At 23.1% G+C, this 23,161-nt stretch overlaps 1 protein-coding gene across 1 annotated transcript in view; it reads right to left on the bottom strand.

The window, feature by feature from the left end:
- The window catches only part of LOC132085228 (maltase-glucoamylase-like), a 156,398-nt gene continuing 133,237 nt past the window's right edge, over nt 1-23,161 (bottom strand). The window contains 6 exon segments of the mRNA XM_059490594.1: nt 1-63; nt 2,629-2,799; nt 7,489-7,538; nt 11,108-11,196; nt 15,283-15,407; nt 22,994-23,050. Of these exon segments, the coding sequence (XP_059346577.1) occupies nt 1-63; nt 2,629-2,799; nt 7,489-7,538; nt 11,108-11,196; nt 15,283-15,407; nt 22,994-23,050 (555 nt within the window).

Here is a 23,161-nt window from a genome sequence, read left to right as displayed (position 1 = left end):
TTAGCCCCATTTCAGGGTGTAGTTCCTGCCCAGCTCCAGCTGCAGCTGGGTCATCTTCAGAACCTTGGGGAAATAAAAATAAATAAAATATATAAAATAAAGGGAAATAATGGACAAAATTCATAAATATTACAAAAATTAATACAATGAAATATAATATAATATAATATAATATAATATAATATAATATAATATAATATAATGTAATGTAATGTAATGTAATGTAATGTAATGTAATATAATATAATATAATATAATGTAGTATAATACAATACAACACAATATAATATAATATAATATAATATAATATAATATAATATAATATAATATAATACAATATAATGTAATGTAATGTAATGTAATGTAATGTAATGTAATATAATATAATATAATATAATATAATATAATATAATATAATGTAGTATAATACAATACAACACAATATAATATAATATAATATAATATAATATAATATAATATAATATAATATAATACAATACAATACAATATAATGTAATATATTTCTATAATAAGGCAAAAGATATTCTTAAAATTAAAATAATAATTATTATAAATATAACGGCATATTATAATGTATAATACATTGTAATGTAATAAAATTGCATTAAAATTACAATTACATACTTATATATGAATAATTATTATATATTTTATATTACAGTTATATATTAAATGTGTAATTATATAAATAAAAACATATAATTAAAGATATAGCATAGTATAAGGTCAATATAGCATAAATATGATTATATAAAAATATATAATTATACAGATATAATTACATTATTGAGCATTTTAATAGAAATGCAATTGTATTATTATATTGTATTATATTATATTATATTATATTATATTATATTATATTATATTATATTACACTATATTATATTACATTACATTACATTACATTATATTACGTTATATTACATTATATTATGTTATATTATATTGTATTATATTGTATTATATTGTATTATATTATATTATATTATATTATATTATATTATATTATATTACATTGTATTACATAATGAAATATAATATAACATAATATAATATAATATAACATAACATAATATAATATAGTATTATATTATGTTATATGGTATTAATAATATTACGAGTTTAAATGTAGACTATGTAAATGATATAATTTTAAACGTAAGTATTTTTAATACAAAGTTAAACACTGTAATTAAAAAATATATATAATTACCTAATTATATGTATGTTATATGATTCTAACTAATATAATATAATGCAATGCAATGTAATGTAACACAATATAATATAATGTATTGTAATGTAATGTAATGTAACATAATATAATATAATATAATATAATATAATATAATATAATATAATATAATATAATATAATATAATATAATATAATATATTTTTATTGTAATGTAATATAATCATAATGTTGTTATGTAATTCCATATATACACAATTATAAAAGAACTTTATTATATATTTAAATTTTATCTCGAGTATATTATAATGTATATAATTATATTATAATTACATTACCTAACATTCTAATATAAATACTTCTATATACAATTGAAACATTATATTGCATTATATTATATTATATTATATTATATTATATTATATTATATTATATTATATTATATTATGGTAGATAATATTATATTATAATACAATGTATGTTATAATGATATAATATACATATAATTATGTAATGATATATATTGTAATTATACTATTTAACTTTATATTATAAACAATTCTATCTAAAATAATATATATATAATATATACTTATCATAATTAACATTACTGTAATGGTATAATATAATATAATGTAATATAATATAATGTAATATAATGTAATGTAATATAATGTAATGTAATGTAATATAATATAATATAATATAATATAATATAATATAATATAATATAATACAACATAATGTAATATAATAATTACTGTATATTATAATAAATTACAATAATACATGCCAATAATATGTTTTATACAATTATATAATTATATAATCATTATATTATCTAACATTACATTAAAAATGTATAATACAATTCCATTATATATACAAAAATACTTATACATAATTGTATCTATATGAAATTAATATACATATATTTTTTAAATTTATGTAATGATTCATATTATTAACTAATAATTCCATTTATTGATTCTCCAAAAACCCCAAATTCCCCCCAAACCCAAAATTGCCCAAAATTTCCAAAATTCACCTTTTTTCTGTTCGTGCTCGATGGCGACCGAACAGGAGACAGGGGCAGAGTCACGTGACCCCCAAAATTTTAATTTTTATGAATTTCAGCAAATTTGGGTCATTCTTTCATATTATTTCTTAATAATTCAGATTTTTCATTGCCTAAAATCCCAAATTGCCCAAAATTTCCAAAATTCACCTTTTTTTCTGTTCGTGCTCAATGGCGACCGAACAGGAGACAAGGGCAGAGTCACGTGACCCCACAAAATTTTAATTTTTGTGAATTTCAGCAAATTTGGGTCATTCTTTCATATTATTTCCTAATAATTCAGATTTTTAATTGCCTAAAATCCCAAATTGCCCAAAATTTCCAAAATTCACCTTTTTTTGGGGGTCGTGCTCGATGATTGGTGCGATGGGGACGGGGGCGGAGTTTTGTGTCACCGTCACCTCCCCAACATTTCCGGAAAAGCCCAAAATTTTAATTTCGGTGAATTTCAGCGAATTCGGGTCCTCGTAGCCACCGTGGAGGACTCGAAGTTCCAGAAGGTTCTGGGGGGAAAAGGAAAAAAATTGGTGATTTTCCTAAAATGGGCAAAAATTCCCATTTTGAAATGATTTTTTTCTTTTTAAGTGGATAAAATTTGGATTAAATAAAGGAAAAATAGTATTATAAATGTTATATATTGTATATATAATTATTATATATAATATATAATTATATTATATATTTATATATATTTATATATTTATATATTTATATATTTATATTATATATTTATATTATATAAATATATGTATTATATTATAATTAATATTTAATTATCAAATATATATAATATAATTATATATTGTATAAATTTATATATTAAAATAGTATAAAAGTACAAAAGTAACATTTATAAATTTATGTATTAGATATAATATATATTATATATTGTATAAATTCATATATTAAAATAGTATAAAAGCATATCAGTAACATTTATAAAATTTTATGTATTAGATATAATATATATTATATATTGTATAAATTTATATATTAAAATAGTATTAAAGTATATCAATAACATTTATAAAATTTTTTTATGTATTAGTATTAGATATAATATATATATTATATTGTATAAATTTATATATTAAATTAGTATAAAAGTATATCAGTAACATTTATAAAAATTTTTAATGTATTAGATATAATATATATATTGTAAAAATTTATATATTTAAATAGTATAAAAATATATGAGTAACATCGATAAAATTTTTTTATGTATTACATATAATATATATTATATATTGTATAAATTTATATATTAAAATAGTATAAAAGTATATCAGTAACATATATAAAATTTTTTATGTATTACATATAATATATATTATATATTGTATAAATTTATATATTAAAATAGTATAAAAGTATATAAGTAACATTGATAAAATTCTTTTATGTATTAGATATAATATATATTATATATTGTATAAATTTATATATTAAAATAGTATAAAAGTATATAAGTAATATTTATAAAATTTTTTTATGTATTACATATAATATATATTATATATTGTATAAATTTATATATTAAAATAGTATAAAAGTATATCAGTAACATTTATAAAAATTTTTTATGTATTAGATATAATATATATTATATATTGTATAAATTCATATATTAAAATAGTATAAAAGTATATCAGTAACATATATAAATTTTTTTATGTATTACATATATATATTATATTGTATAAATTTATATATTAAAATAGTATAAAAGTATATATGTAACATTTATAAAATTCTTTTATGTATTACATATAATATATATTATATATTGTATAAATTTATATATTACAATAGTATAAAAGTATATAAGTAATATTTATAAAATTTTTTTATGTATTACATATAATATATATTATATATTGTATAAATTTATATATTAAAATAGTATAAAAGAATATAAGTAACATATAAAAATTTTTTATGTATTACATATATATATTATATTGTATAAATTTATATATTAAAATAGTATAAAAGTATATAAGTAACATTTATAAAATTTTTTTATGTATTAGATATAATATATATTATATATTGTATAAATTTATATATTAAAATAGTATAAAAGTATATATGTAACATTTATAAAATTCTTTTATGTATTACATATAATATATATTATATATTGTATAAATTTATATATTACAATAGTATAAAAGTATATAAGTAACATTTATAAAATTTTTTTATGTATTAGATATAATATATATTATATATTGTATAAATTTATATATTAAATTAGTATAAAAGTATATCAGTAACATTTATAAAAATTTTTTATGTATTAGATATAATATATATATTGTAAAAATTTATATATTTAAATAGTATAAAAATATATGAGTAACATCGATAATATTTTTTTATGTATTACATATAATATATATTATATATTGTATAAATTTATATATTAAAATAGTATAAAAGTATATCAGTAACATATATAAATTTTTTTTATGTATTATGTATAATATATATTATATATTGTATAAATTTATATATTACAATAGTATAAAAGTATAAAAGTAACATTTATAAAAAATTTTTATGTATTAGATATAATATATATTATATATTGTATAAATTTATATATTAAAATAGTATAAAAGTATATCAGTAATATTTATAAATTTTTTATGTATTAGATATAATATATATTATATATTGTATAAATTTATATATTAAAATAGTATAAAAGTATATAAGTAATATTTATAAAATTTTTTTATGTATTACATATAATATATATTATATATTGTATAAATTTATATATTAAAATAGTATAAAAGAATATAAGTAACATATAAAATTTTTTTATGTATTACATATATATATTATATTGTATAAATTTATATATTAAAATAGTATAAAAGTATATCAGTAACATTTATAAAATTTTTTTATGTATTAGATATAATATATATTATATATTGTATAAATTTATATATTGAAATAGTATAAAAGTATATCAGTAACATATATAAATTTTTTTATGTATTACGTATAATATATATTATATATTGTATAAATTTATTTATAAAAATAGTATAAAAGTATAAAAGTAACATTTATAAAAAATTTTTATGTATTAGATATAATATATATTATATATTGTATAAATTTATATATAAAAATAGTATAAAAGTATAAAAGTAACATTTATAAAAAATTTTTATGTATTAGATATAATATATATTATATATTGTATAAATTTATATATTAAAATAGTATAAAAGTATATCAGTAACATTTATAAATTTTTTATGTATTAGATATAATATATATTATATATTGTATAAATTTATATATTAAAATAGTATAAAAGTATATAAGTAATATTTATAAAATTTTTTTATGTATTACATATAATATATATTATATATTGTATAAATTTATATATTAAAATAGTATAAAAGAATATAAGTAACATATAAAAATTTTTTATGTATTACATATATATATTATATTGTATAAATTTATATATTAAAATAGTATAAAAGTATATAAGTAACATTTATAAAATTTTTTTATGTATTAGATATAATATATATTATATATTGTATAAATTTATATATTAAAATAGTATAAAAGTATATCAGTAACATATATAAAATTTTTTATGTATTACATATAATATATATTATATATTGTATAAATTTATATATAAAAATAGTATAAAAGTATAAAAGTAACATTTATAAAAAATTTTTATGTATTAGATATAATATATATTATATATTGTATAAATTTATATATTAAAATAGTATAAAAGTATATCAGTAACATTTATAAATTTTTTATGTATTAGATATAATATATATTATATATTGTATAAATTTATATATTAAAATAGTATAAAAGTATATAAGTAATATTTATAAATTTTTTTTATGTATTACATATAATATATATTATATATTGTATAAATTTATATATTAAAATAGTATAAAAGAATATAAGTAACATATAAAAATTTTTTATGTATTACATATATATATTATATTGTATAAATTTATATATTAAAATAGTATAAAAGTATATCAGTAACATTTATAAAATTTTTTTATGTATTAGATATAATATATATTATATATTGTATAAATTTATATATTAAAATAGTATAAAAGTATATCAGTAACATATATAAATTTTTTTATGTATTACATATAATATATATTATATATTGTATAAATTTATATATAAAAATAGTATAAAAGTATAAAAGTAACATTTATAAAAAATTTTTATGTATTAGATATAATATATATTATATATTGTATAAATTTATATATTAAATTATTATAAAAGTATATATGTAACATTTATAAAATTTTTTCATATATTACATATAATAAATATTATATATTTTATAAAATTATATATTAAAATCGTATAAAAGTATATATGTAACATTTATAAAATTCTTTTATGTATTACATATAATATATATTATATATTGTATAAATTTATATATTAAAATAGTATAAAAGTATATCAGTAACATTTATAAAATTCTTTTATGTATTACATATAATATATATTGTATAAATTTATATATTAAATATAATATTATTAATCTATATTATTATTTCTATACATTTATATTAATATTTCTATACATTTATTATATAAATTCCAATTATATGTAAAAAATATAAATGTAAAGATATAAATACAAATAAATATAAAAATATAAATGTAAATGCTAATAAATAACATCTATACTAAATAACATAAATTTTATATGTAATAATTTATGTTTCACAATTTGTAATTTATAATATAAATTTGCATAAATTATTCATATAATGATGTAAATATATAAATATAAATGGTAAAGAACAAAAATTTATATTATAAATAGATCATTATTTATGTTTTACTTCTTATTTTACCATTTATTATTTAATATTTATTTATTATTTGTCATTCATTTATGATTTATTATTTAGTATTAATTATTTCTTGAACCAGGATTAAAAAGGAATAAAATAGGATTAAAAGCTTTAAAATATAAAATATATACATTTAAATATATATTAAAAATACATAAAACTGTATATATAAATATAAAAATACTTTTAAAAATAAAAATATTTTACGTAGATGAAAAATATGTAAAAAGAAATTTAAAATAAAAATTATTAAAAAATATTTGGGTTGGGACTCACAGAGCGGGCGGTGAACGACATCAGCAGGTACTCGCCCTTCTCGTACGTGTCTGCAGAGCAGAAAATATTAATATTAATAATACTAATATTAATATTAATAGAAATTATAGAAAATGGAATCAAGACCAAAATTGAAATTAGAATTTTTAATTATGCATAAATTAAAATTTAAATAAAAATTAATATATAGTAAAATTAAAAATAAAAATCTGAGATGGCAAAATTAAATTCAAAGTTATAATTTTTGTTATGATTAAGTAAATATAAATATAAATGTAAATATAAATATAAATATAAATATAAATATAAATATAAATATAAATATCAATATCAATATCAATATCAATATCAATATCAATATAAAAATCAATATCAATATCAATATCAATATCAATAATAGAAAATGGAATCAAGACCAAAATTGAAATCAGAATTTTTAAGTATGCATAAATTAAAATTTAAATAAAAATTAATATATAGTAAAATTAAAAATAAAAATCTGAGATGGCAAAATTAAATTCAAAGTTATAATTTTTGTTATGATTAAGTAAATATAAATATAAATATAAATATAAATATCAATATCAATATCAATATCAATATCAATATCAATATCAATATAAAAATCAATATCAATATCAATATCAATATCAATATCAATAATAGAAAATGGAATCAAGACCAAAATTGAAATTAGAATTTTTAATTATGCATAAATTAAAATTTAAATAAAAATTAATATATAGTAAAATTAAAAATAAAAATCTGAGATGGCAACATTAAATTCAAAGTTATAATTTTTGTTATGATTAAGTAAATATCAATATAAATATCAATATCAATATCAATATCAATATCAATATCAATATAAAAATCAATATCAATATCAATATCAATATCAATATCAATGTCAATATCAATATCAATATCAATAATAGAAAATGGAATCAAGACCAAAATTGAAATTAGAATTTTTAAGTATGCATAAATTAAAATTTAAATAAAAATTAATATATAGTAAAATTAAAAATAAAAATCTGAGATGGCAACATTAAATTCAAAGTTATAATTTTTAGTTATGATTAAGTAAATATAAATATAAATATAAATATAAATATAAATATAAATATAATTATAAATATAAATATAAATATAAATATAAATATCAATATCAATATCAATATCAATATCAATATAAAAATCAATATCAATATCAATATCAATATCAATAATAGAAAATGGAATCAAGACCAAAATTGAAATTAGAATTTTTAATTATGCATAAATTAAAATTTAAATAAAAATTAATATATAGTAAATTTAAAAATAAAAATCTGAGATGGCAACATTAAATTCAAAGTTATAATTTTTGTTATGATTAAGTAAATATAAATATAAATATAAATATAAATATAAATATCAATATCAATATCAATATCAATATCAATATCAATATAAAAATCAATATCAATATCAATATCAATATCAATATCAATATCAATATCAATAATAGAAAATGGAATCAAGACCAAAATTGAAATTAGAATTTTTAAGTATGCATAAATTAAAATTTAAATAAAAATTAATATATAGTAAAATTAAAAATAAAAATCTGAGATGGCAACATTAAATTCAAAGTTATAATTTTTAGTTATGATTAAGTAAATATAAATATAAATATCAATATAAACATCAATATCAATATCAATATCAATAATAGAAAATGGAATCAAGACCAAAATTGAAATTAGAATTTTAATTATGCATAAATTAAAATTTAAATTAAAATCAATACATTGTAAAATTAAAAATAAAAATCTGAGATGGCAAAATTAAATTCAAATTTGCATGTGATTTGCATTTCAATACCCGTAATTTCATTCCCCTTAAATTCACTTAATTTGATTTTAATTTTAATTTTAAGTCACCTAATTTGCATGCGATTTGCATGCGATTTGCATTTCAATACCCGTGATTTCATTCTCCTAATTTGCATGTAATTTGAATACAATATGCATTCAAATACCCGTACTTTCACTCCCTTTGAATTCACTTAATTTTCACTTAACTTGAATTTTAATTCTCCAAAATTGCACCTAATTTGCATATAATTTGAATGCACTCAATTTTCACTTAACTTGAATTTTCATTCTCCAACATTGCACCTAATTTGCATATAATTTGAATGCACTCAATTTTCACTTAACTTGAATTTTCATTCTCCAACATTGCATGTAATTTGCATATAATTTGCATTCCAATACCCATAATTTCATTCCCCTTAATTTCACTTAATTTTCATTTACTTTGAATTTTAAATCTCCTAATTTGTATGTAATTTGCATATAATTTACATTCCGATACTCGTAATATCATCCCCCTAATTTCACTTAACTTGATATTTAATTCAATTTTAATTCTCCAAAATTGCACCTAATTTGCATATAATTTGAATGCACTCAATTTTCACTTAACTTGAATTTTAATTCTCCAACATTTCGTGTAATTTGCATATGATTTGCATTCCAACACCCATAATTTCATTCCCCTTAATTTCACTTAATTTTCATTTACTTCGAATTTTAAATATCCTAATTTGTATGCAATTTGCATATAATTTACATTCCGATACCTGTAATATCATCCCCCTAATTTTGCTTCATTTGATATTTAATTCAATTTTAATTCTCCAAAATTGCACCTAATTTGCATATAATTTGAATGCACTCAATTTTCACTTAACTTGAATTTTAATTCTCCAATTTCACTTAATTTTCATTTTCTTTGAATTTTAAATCTCCTAATTTTTATGTAATTTGCATATAATTTACTTTCCGATACCAGTAATATCATCCCCCTAATTTCACTTCATTTGATATTTAATTCAATTTTAGTTCTCCAAAATTGCACCTAATTTGCATATAATTTGAATGCACTCAGTTTTCACTTAACTCGAATTTTCATTCTCCAACATTGCATGTAATTTGCATATAATTTGCATTCCAATACCCATAATTGAATTCCCCTTAATTTCACTTAATTTTCATTTACTTCGAATTTTAAATATCCTAATTTGTATGCAATTTGCATATAATTTACATTCCGATACCTGTAATATCATCCCCCTAATTTCGCTTCATTTGATATTTAATTCAATTTTAGTTCTCCAAAATTGCACCTAATTTGCATATAATTTGAATGCACTCAATTTTCACTTAACTCGAATTTTCATTCTCCAACATTGCGTGCAATTTGCATATAATTTGCATTCCAATACCCATAATTTCGTTCCCCTTAATTTCACTTAATTTTCATTTACTTGGAATTTTAAATCTCCTAATTTGTATGCAATTTGCATATAATTTACATTCCCATACCCGTAATATCATCCCCCTAATCTCACTTCATTTGATATTTAATTCGCTTAATTTGCATATATTTTGCATATAATTTCCCTGTTATATTTTTTAATGTACCGCGACCCCTTCACTGCTCATTTTCAGTTCATTCACCGAACAACCAAAAATCCCCCAAAATTCAAATTAATGATGAAATTAATGAACAACTTGATGAATTAATTATTGATGGTGTATTAATTAATTATGCAAATGAGGATGACCGATTCCAACGCCGTCGTCCCAGTAGAGAATCCCCGAGGCCTCCTGGGAGTCGTTCAGGGCCACGGTCAGGAGCAGCGGCTGCCGCCGGCTGCAACCAAAATTGGCATTATTAGGGAATTATTAGGGGATTATTAGGGGAATTATTAGGGAATTGTTGGGGTTTAATTGGGGAATTATTGGGGAACTTTTGAGGGAATTATTAGAAAATTAATGGAGAATTATTAGGGGATTATTAGGGAATTATTGGAGGGTTACTGGAGAATTTATGGGGAAATATTGGGGGATTATTGGAGAATTAGTGCGGAATTATTAGGGAATTATTGGAGGATTATTGGGGATTATTAGGGAATTATTAGGGAATTGTTGGGCGATTAATTAGGGGATTATTAGGGAAATATTGTGGAATTATTGGGGGATGTTTGAGAGATTACTGGGAGGTTATTAGGGAATTATTAGGGAATTATTAGGGAATTAATGGGGATTAATTGGGGAATTATTGGGGGACTTTTGAGGGAATTATTAGAAAATTAATGGAGAATTATTAGAGGATTATTAGGGAATTATTGGAGGGTTACCGGAGAATTTATGGGGATTAATGGGGAAATATTGGGGGATAATTAAGGAATTATTGGGGGCTATTAGGGAATTATTGGAGGATTATTGGGAATTATTAGGGAATTATTGGGGTTTAATTGGGGAATTATTGGGGGACTTTTCAGGGAATTATTAGAAAAGTAATGGAGAATTATTAGGGAATTATTAGGGAATTATTGGGGTTTAATTGGGGAATTATTGGGGAACTTTTGAGGGAATTATTAGAAAATTAATGGAGAATTATTAGAGGATTATTAGGGAATTATTGGAGGGTTACTGGAGAATTTATGGGGAAATATTGGGGGATTATTGTGGAATTATTAGGGGCTATTAGGGAATTATTGGAGGATTATTGGGGATTATTAGGGAATTATTAGGGAATTGTTGGGCGATTAATTAGGGGATTATTAGGGAAATATTGTGGAATTATTGGGGGATGTTTGAGGGATTACTGGGAGGTTATTGGGGAATTATTAGGGAAATTATTAGGGAATTAATGGGGTTTAATTAGGGAATTATTGGGGGACTTTTGAGGGAATTATTAGAAAATTAATGGAGAATTATTAGAGGATTATTAGGGAATTATTGGAGGGTTACTGGAGAATTTATGGGGAAATATTGGGGGATTATTGGAGAATTATTGCGGAATTATTAGGGAATTATTGGAGGATTATTGGGGATTATTAGGGAATTATTAGGGAATTGTTGGGCGATTAATTAGGGGATTATTAGGGAAATATTGTGGAATTATTGGGGGATGTTTGAGAGATTACTGGGAGGTTATTAGGGAATTATTAGGGAATTATTAGGGAATTATTGGGGTTTAATTGGGGAGTTATTGGGGGACTTTTGAGGGAATTATTAGAAAATTAATGGAGAATTATTAGAGGATTATTAGGGAATTATTGGAGGGTTACTGGAGAATTTATGGGGATTAATGGGGAAATATTGGGGGATTATTGGAGAATTATTGCGGAATTATTAGGGAATTATTGGAGGGTTATTGGGACTTATTAGGGAATTGTTGGGCGATTAATTAGGGGATTATTAGGGAAATATTGTGGAATTATTGGGGGATTAATTAGGGGATTATTAGGGAATTATTAGGGAATTATTGGGGGATTAATTAGGGGATTATTAGGGGAATATTGTGGAATTATTGGGGGATTAATTAGGGGATTATTAGGGGAATATTGTGGAATTATTGGGGATTATTAGGGAATTATTAGGGAATTATTGGGGGATTAATTAGGGGATTATTAGGGAATTATTAGGGGATTATTGGGGGATTAATTAGGGGATTATTAGGGAATTATTAGGGAATTATTGGGGGATTAATTAGGGGATTATTAGGGAAATATTGTGGAATTATTGGGGGATTAATTAGGGGATTATTAGGGAATTATTAGGGAATTATTGGGGGATTAATTAGGGGATTATTAGGGAATTATTAGGGAATTATTGGGGGATGTCTGAGGGATTACTGGGAGGTTATTGGGGATTAATTGGGGAATTCGGTCAAAAAAAATGGGAAAAAATTCAATTTTTTGACCTAAAAACCCCAAAATCAATCGGATTTCCCCCATTTTTTTTGCCCTTCAAACGCAAAAAAATTGAAATTTTTCCAATTTATTTGGGGTTTGCAGGTAAAAAATGGGAATAATTTGAATTTTTGTGCGTTTTTAGGTCAAAAAAAAGGGAAAAAATTCAATTTTTTGACCTAAAAACCCCAAAATCAATCGGATTTTCCCCATTTTTTTTGCCTTCAAGCGCACGAAAATTCAAAATATTTCCATTTTTTACCTCCAAACCCCCAAATAAACTGAAATAATTTGAATTTTTGTGCATTTGAAGGGCAAAAAAAACGGGAAAAAATTCAATTTTTTGACCTAAAAACCCCAAAATCAATCACATTTTCCCCATTTTTTTTGCCTTCAAACGCACGAAAATTCAAAATATTTCCATTTTTGGACCTAAAAAAACCCCCAAAATAATTTAAAATTTATTTTATTTTATTTTTTCCCTGAAGCAGGTGTTGTTGGTCATTACATAATTAAATATGAATGAAAACTTGAAATGTAAAATTCGATATAAAATAAATGTTCTATAAATTATCCACAATAATGTATTTACACACATAACCCCGCCACCAGAAAACGCACAAAAATTCAAAATATTTCCATTTATTTGGGGGTTTGCAGGTAAAAAATGGGAATATTTTGAATTTTTGTGCGTTTTTAGGTCAAAAAAAAGGGAAAAAATTCAATTTTTTGACCTAAAAACCCCAAAATCAATCGGATTTTCCCCATTTTTTTTGCCTTCAAGCGCACGAAAATTCAAATTATTTCCATTTTTTACCTGCAAACCCCAAATAAACTGAAATAATTTCAATTTTTGTGCGTTTGAAGGCAAAAAAATTGGGGAAAAATTCGATTTATTTTGGCGTTTTTAGGTCAAAAAATTGAATTTTTTCCCTTTTTTTTGACCTTCAAATGCACAAAAATTGAATTTATTTCAATTTATTTGGGGGTTTGGAGGTAAAAAATGGAAATAATTTGAATTTTTATGCGCTTGAACATCAAAAAAAAAGGGAAAAAATTCAATTTTTTGACCTAAAAACGCCAAAATCAATCGGATTTTCCCCTTTTTTTTTGCCTTCAAGCGCACGAAAATTCAAAATATTTCCATTTTTTACCTGCAAACCCCAAATAAACTGAAATAATTTCAATTTTTGTGCATTTGAAGGGCAAAAAAATTGGGGAAAATTCGATTTATTTTGGGGTTTTTAGGTCAAAAAATTGAATTTTCCCCAATTTTTTTGCCCTTCAAACGCAAAAAAATTGAAATTTTTCCAATTTATTTGGGGTTTGCAGGTAAAAAATGGGAATATTTTGAATTTTTATGCGCTTGAACATCAAAAAAAAAGGGAAAAAATTCAATTTTTTGACCTAAAAACCCCAAAATCAATCGGATTTTCCCCATTTTTTTTGCCTTCAAACGCACGAAAATTGAAATTATTTCCATTTTTTACCTCCAAACCCCCAAATAAACTGAAATAATTTCAATTTTTGTGCATTTGAAGGCAAAAAAAATTGGGAAAAATTCGATTTATTTTGGCGTTTTTAGGTCAAAAAATTGAATTTTTTCCCTTTTTTTTGCCCTTCAAATGCACAAAAATTGAATTTATTTCAATTTATTTGGGGGTTTGGAGGTAAAAAATGGAAATAATTTGAATTTTTATGCGCTTGAACATCAAAAAAAAAAGGGAAAAAATTCAATTTTTTGACCTAAAAACCCCAAAATAAATCGAATTTTCCCCAATTTTTTTGCCCTTCAAACGCACAAAAATTCAAATTATTTCCATTTTTTACCTGCAAATCAAATAAACTGAAATAATTTCAATTTTTCTGCGCTTGAACGTCAAAAAAAAAGGGAAAAAATTCAATTTTTTGACCTAAAAACCCCAAAATCAATCGGATTTTCCCCATTTTTTTTGCCTTCAAACGCACGAAAATTCAAAATATTTCCATTTTTGGACCGAAACCACGGAAAATTAAGGAAATTTTAAGAAATGTTGGACCTGAAGGAGGTGTTGTTGGCCGGGAGCTGCTGGGGGACGATGAGGCCGCCGCGGACGTGGACGTTGATGTGACCCAGGGGCGCCGGAAAGTTCCGGAACTGCCGCCGGACGCCGACCTCCGAGTCCTGGGAATCACAAAATTATTAGTTAATTAGGAATATTTCAATTAGCAAATTTTAATTTAGTCATAATTAGAGATGGGGGGGTCAAAATCGAGGGGAAATTAGAGAAAAAATGATGAAAAATGGACAAAAAATGGACGAAAAATGGACCAAAATGACCCAAAGAAATGGGTAAAAATTATGGAAAAAATGGACGAAAAATGGGTAAAAATTATGGAAAAATGACCAAAAAATGGACAAAAATTATGGAAAAAATGGACGAAAAATGGACAAAAAATGGACAAAAATGACCCAAAGAAACGGGTAAAAATTATAGAAAAAATGACCAAAAAATGGACAAAAAATTTAGAGAAAATGACCAAAAAATGAGAAAAATTTGACCAAAAAATGGAGAGAAAATGGAGAAAGAGGCGCCGGAAAGTTCCGGAACTGCCGCCGGACGCCGACCTCCGAGTCCTGGGAATCACAAAATTATTAGTTAATTAGGAATATTTCAATTAGCAAGTTTTAATTGAGTTATAATTAGAGATGTGGGGGGAGAATCGAGGGGAAATTAGAGAAAAAAGGAGGAAAAATGGAGGAAAAATGGAGGAGAAATGGAGGAGAAATGGAGGAAAAATGGATGAAAAATGGACAAAAAATGGACAAAAATGACCCAAAGAAAAGGGTAAAAATTATGGAAAAAATGGAGGAAAAATGGGTAAAAATTATAGAAAAAATGGATGAAAAATGGACAAAAATGACCCAAAGAAATGGGGAAAAATTATGGAAAAAATGGAGGAAAAATGGGTAAAAATTATGGAAAAAATGGAGGAAAAATGGGTAAAAATTATGGAAAAAATGGACGAAAAATGGACAAAAATGACCCAAAGAAATGGGGAAAAATTATAGAAAAAATGGACGAAAAATGGACAAAAATTATGGAAAAAATGGACGAAAAATGGACGAAAAATGGACAAAAATGACCCAAAGAAAAGGGTAAAAATTATAGAAAAAATGACCAAAAAATGGACAAAAATGACCCAAAGAAATGGGTAAAAAATATGGAAAAAATGGATGAAAAATGGACAAAAATGACCCAAAGAAAAGGGTAAAAATTATAGAAGAAATGGACGAAAAATGGGTAAAAATTATGGAAAAAATGGATGAAAAATGGACAAAAATGAACCAAAGAAATGGGTAAAAATTATGGAAAAAATGGACAAAAAATGGACAAAAATTTTAGAGAAAATGACCAAAAAATGACAAATATTGAACAAAAAATGGACAAAAATTTATAGAAAAATGACAAAAATTTGATCAAAATTGGGAAAAATGAGAAAAATTTGACCAAAAAAATGGAGAGAAAATGGACAAAAAGGCGCCGGAAAGTTCCGGAACTGCCGCCGGACGCCGACCTCCGAGTCCTGGGAATCACAAAATTATTAGTTAATTAGGAATATTTCAATTAGCAAGTTTTAATTTAGTTATAATTAGAGATGTGGGGGGAGAATCGAGGGGAAATTACAAAAAAAAAGGAGGAAAAATGGACGAAAAATGGAGGAGAAATGGAGGAGAAATGGAGGAAAAATGGACGAAAAATGGACAAAAAATGGACAAAAATGGACAAAAATGACCCAAAGAAATGGGTAAAAATTATGGAAAAAATGGAGGAAAAATGGGTAAAAATTATGGAAAAAATGGATGAAAAATGGACAAAAATGACCCAAAGAAATGGGGAAAAATTATAGAAAAAATGGATGAAAAATGGACAAAAATGACCCAAAGAAATGGGTAAAAATTATGGAAAAAATGGACGAAAAATGGGTAAAAATTATAGAAAAAATGGAGGAAAAATGGGTAAAAATTATGGAAAAAATGGATGAAAAATGGACAAAAATGACCCAAAGAAATGGGGAAAAATTACAGAAAAAATGGAGGAAAAATGGGTAAAAATTATGGAAAAATGGATGAAAAATGGACAAAAATGACCCAAAGAAATGGGTAAAAATTATAGAAAAAATGGATGAAAAATGGACAAAAATGACCCAAAGAAATGGGTAAAAATTATGGAAAAAATGGAGGAAAAATGGGTAAAAATTATAGAAAAAATGGAGGAAAAATGGGTAAAAATTATGGAAAAAATGGAGGAAAAATGGACAAAAATGACCCAAAGAAATGGGTAAAAATTATGGAAAAAATGACCAAAAATTGACAAAAAATTTAGAGAAAATGACCAAAAAATGAGAAAAATTTGACCAAAAAATGGAGAGAAAATGGACAAAAAGGCGCCGGAAAGTTCCGGAACTGCCGCCGGACGCCGACCTCCGAGTCCTGGGAATCACAAAATTATTAGTCAATTAGGAATATTTCAATTAGCAAATTTTAATTGATTCGTAATTAGAGATGTGGGGGGAGAATCGAGGGGAAATTACAGAAAAAAGGAGGAAAAATGGACGAAAAATGGAGGAGAAATGGAGGAGAAATGGAGGAAAAATGGACGAAAAATGGACAAAAAATGGACAAAAATGACCCAAAGAAATGGGTAAAAATTATGGAAAAAATGGAGGAAAAATGGGTAAAAATTATGGAAAAAATGGAGGAAAAATGGGTAAAAATTATGGAAAAAATGGATGAAAAATGGACAAAAATGACCCAAAGAAATGGGTAAAAATTATGGAAAAAATGGAGGAAAAATGGACGAAAAATGGACAAAAATGGACAAAAATGACCCAAAGAAATGGGTAAAAATTATAGAAAAAATGGAGGAAAAATGGGTAAAAATTATGGAAAAAATGGATGAAAAATGGACAAAAATGACCCAAAGAAATGGGGAAAAATTATAGAAAAAATGGATGAAAAATGGACAAAAATGACCCAAAGAAATGGGTAAAAATTATGGAAAAAATGGACGAAAAATGGGTAAAAATTATAGAAAAAATGGAGGAAAAATGGGTAAAAATTATGGAAAAAATGGATGAAAAATGGACAAAAATGACCCAAAGAAAAGGGTAAAAATTATAGAAAAAATGACCAAAAAATGGACAAAAATGACCCAAAGAAATGGGTAAAAAATATGGAAAAAATGGATGAAAAATGGACAAAAATGACCCAAAGAAATGGGTAAAAATTATAGAAAAATGACCAATAAATGGACAAAAATGACCCAAAGAAATGGGTAAAAATTATGGAAAAATGGACGAAAAATGGACAAAAATGACCCCAAGAAATGGGTAAAAATTATAGAAAAAATGGAGGAAAAATGGGTAAAAATTATGGAAAAATGGATGAAAAATGGACAAAAATGACCCAAAGAAAAGGGTAAAAATTATAGAAGAAATGGACGAAAAATGGGTAAAAATTATGGAAAAAATGGACGAAAAATGGACAAAAATGACCCAAAGAAAAGGGTAAAAATTATAGAAAAAATGACCAAAAAATGGACAAAAATGACCCAAAGAAATGGGTAAAAATTATGGAAAAAATGGACGAAAAATGGACGAAAAATGGACAAAAATGACCCAAAGAAATGGGGAAAAATTACAGAAAAATGACAAAAAAATGGACAAAAATTTTAGAGAAAATGACCAAAAAATGACAAATATTGAACAAAAAATGGACAAAAAGTGCACAAAAAGTTATAGAAAAATGACAAAAATAATGAACTATTAAGTATCAATTAGCCAATTAATGAGTGATTAATGGTTGGCACTGACGGTGTGGATGTCAAAGGACAAAAGAATGGACAAAAAAATAATTAAATAAATTAAATTAATTAAGTTACATGAAATGAAAGTAAATTAAATTAAAAGAAATGAAAAGAAATCAAATGAAAAGAAATAAAATGAAAAGAAATAAAATTCAATTGAAGGCCAATTTTAAAATTATAAGAAGAATAAACATTAAAAGAAGAACATGAATTAATTAATTGCTAATAGAGAGATATAAATGTTAAAATAAATAATGAACTATTAAGTATCAATTAACTAATTAATTAATGAATTAATTGCTAATAGAGAGATATAAATATTAAAATAAATAACGAACTATTAAGTATCAATTAACTAATGAATGAATGAATGAATTGCTAATAGAGAGCTATAAAGATCACAATGAATAACGAACTATTAAGTATCAATTAACTAATTAATGAATGAATGAATTGCTAATAGAGAGATATAAAGATTACAATGACTAACAAACTATTAAGCATCAATTAACTAATTAATGAATGAATGAATTGCTAATAGAGAGATGTAAAGATTACAATGAATAACGAACTATTAAGAATCAATTAACTAATGAATGAATGAATGAATGAATTGCTAATAGAGAGATGTAAAGATCACAATGACTAACGAACTATTAAGAATCAATTAACTAATGAATGAATGAATGAATTGCTAATAGAGAGATGTAAAGATCACAATGAATAACGAACTATTAAACATCAATTAACTAATTAATGAATGAATGAATTGCTAATAGAGAGCTGTAAAGATCACAATGAATAACGAACTATTAAGTATCAATTAACTAATGAATGAATGAATGAATTGCTAATAGAGAGATGTAAAGATCACAATGACTAACGAACTATTAAGCATCAATTAACTAATGAATGAATGAATGAATTGCTAATAGAGAGATGTAAAGATCACAATGAATAACGAACTATTAAGTATCAATTAACTAATTAATGAATGAATGAATTGCTAATAGAGAGCTGTAAAGATCACAATGACTAACGAACTATTAAGTATCAATTAACTAATTAGTGAATGAATGAATTGCTAATAGAGAGCTATAAAGATCACAATGAATAACGAACTATTAAGCATCAATTAACTAATTAGTGAATGAATGAATTGCTAATAGAGAGCTGTAAAGATCACAATGACTAACGAACTATTAAGTATCAATTAACTAATGAATGAATGAATGAATTGCTAATAGAGAGCTGTAAAGATCACAATGAATAACGAACTATTAAGTATCAATTAACTAATTAGTGAATGAATGAATTGCTAATAGAGAGCTGTAAAGATCACAATGAATAACGAACTATTAAGTATCAATTAACTAATGAATGAATGAATGAATTGCTAATAGAGAGATGTAAAGATCACAATGAATAACGAACTATTAAGTATCAATTAACTAATTAGTGAATGAATGAATTGCTAATAGAGAGATATAAATATTAAAATAAATAACGAACTATTAAGTATCAATTAACTAATGAATGAATGAATGAATTGCTAATAGAGAGATATAAATATTAAAATAAATAACGAACTATTAAGTATCAATTAACTAATGAATGATTGAATGAATTGCTAATAGAGAGCTATAAAGATCACAATGAATAACAAACTATTAAGCATCAATTAACTAATCAATGAATGAATTAATTGCTAATAGAGAGATATAAATATTAAAATAAATAACGAACTATTAAGCATCAATTAACTAATGAATGAATGAATGAATTGCTAATAGAGAGATGTAAAGATCACAATGACTAACGAACTATTAAGTATCAATTAACTAATGAATGAATGAATGAATTGCTAATAGAGAGATGTAAAGATCACAATGAATAACGAACTATTAAGTATCAATTAACTAATTAATGAATGAATGAATTGCTAATAGAGAGATGTAAAGATCACAATGAATAACGAACTATTAAGTATCAATTAACTAATTAATGAATGAATGAATTGCTAATAGAGAGCTATAAAGATCACAAAGAATAACGAACTATTAAGCATCAATTAACTAATGAATGAATTAATTGCTAATAGAGAGATATAAATATTAAAATAAATAACGAACTATTAAGTATCAATTAACTAATGAATGAATGAATGAATTGCTAATAGAGAGCTGTAAAGATCACAATGAATAACGAACTATTAAGCATCAATTAACTAATGAATGAATGAATGAATTGCTAATAGAGAGATGTAAAGATCACAATGACTAACGAACTATTAAGTATCAATTAACTAATTAATGAATGAATGAATTGCTAATAGAGAGATGTAAAGATCACAATGAATAACGAACTATTAAGTATCAATTAACTAATTAGTGAATGAATGAATTGCTAATAGAGAGATGTAAAGATCACAATGACTAACGAACTATTAAGCATCAATTAACTAATGAATGAATGAATGAATTGCTAATAGAGAGATATAAAGATCACAATGACTAACGAACTATTAAGCATCAATTAACTAATTAATGAATGAATGAATTGCTAATAGAGAGCTATAAAGATCACAATGAATAACGAACTATTAAGCATCAATTAACTAATGAATGAATGAATTAATTGCTAATAGAGAGATATAAATATTAAAATAAATAACGAACTATTAAGTATCAATTAACTAATGAATGAATGAATGAATTGCTAATAGAGAGATGTAAAGATTACAATGAATAACGAACTATTAAGTATCAATTAACTAATTAATGAATGAATGAATTGCTAATAGAGAGCTGTAAAGATCACAATGAATAACGAACTATTAAGTATCAATTAACTAATTAATGAATGAATGAATTGCTAATAGAGAGCTATAAAGATCACAATGAATAACGAACTATTAAGCATCAATTAACTAATTAGTGAATGAATGAATTGCTAATAGAGAGCTATAAAGATCACAATGACTAACGAACTATTAAGTATCAATTAACTAATTAGTGAATGAATGAATTGCTAATAGAGAGATATAAAGATCACAATGACTAACGAACTATTAAGTATCAATTAACTAATGAATGAATGAATGAATTGCTAATAGAGAGATGTAAAGATCACAATGAATAACGAACTATTAAGCATCAATTAACTAATGAATGAATGAATTAATTAATTGCTAATAGAGAGATGTAAAGATCACAATGAATAACGAACTATTAAGCATCAATTAACTAATGAATGAATGAATGAATTGCTAATAGAGAGATGTAAAGATCACAATGAATAACGAACTATTAAGTATCAATTAACTAATTAGTGAATGAATGAATTGCTAATAGAGAGATATAAAGATCACAATGACTAACGAACTATTAAGTATCAATTAACTAATTAGTGAATGAATTAATTGCTAATAGAGAGATATAAATATTAAAATAAATAACGAACTATTAAGTATCAATTAACTAATGAATGAATGAATGAATTGCTAATAGAGAGATATAAAGATCACAATGACTAACGAACTATTAAGTATCAATTAACTAATTAGTGAATGAATTAATTGCTAATAGAGAGATATAAATATTAAAATAAATAACGAACTATTAAGTATCAATTAACTAATGAATGAATGAATGAATTGCTAATAGAGAGATATAAAGATTACAATGACTAACAAACTATTAAGCATCAATTAACTAATGAATGAATGAATGAATTGCTAATAGAGAGATGTAAAGATCACAATGAATAACGAACTATTAAGGATCAATTAACTAATGAATGAATGAATGAATTGCTAATAGAGAGCTATAAAGATCACAATGACTAACGAACTATGAAGTATCAATTAGCGGATTAATGAGTGATTAATGGCGGCACTGACGGTGTGGAAGTCGAACCAGCGCGCGTCGGGCAGGTACGCTCGCACCTCGCTCACGCCCTGCGGGAACATCGGGCTTTGGCACCACAAATCCCCAAAGTTGGAAATTTTGGGGGTTTCCTCCGTTTGGGGATTTTGGGGATTTTCCCATTTTTGGGATTTTCCCATTTT

Source organism: Ammospiza nelsoni, chromosome 29, assembly GCF_027579445.1.
Source record: "Ammospiza nelsoni isolate bAmmNel1 chromosome 29, bAmmNel1.pri, whole genome shotgun sequence".
Classification (NCBI taxonomy): domain Eukaryota; kingdom Metazoa; phylum Chordata; class Aves; order Passeriformes; family Passerellidae; genus Ammospiza; species Ammospiza nelsoni.
The sequence above is the reverse complement of the archived record's forward strand: the minus strand, read 5'-3'. Positions and strand labels throughout refer to the sequence as shown.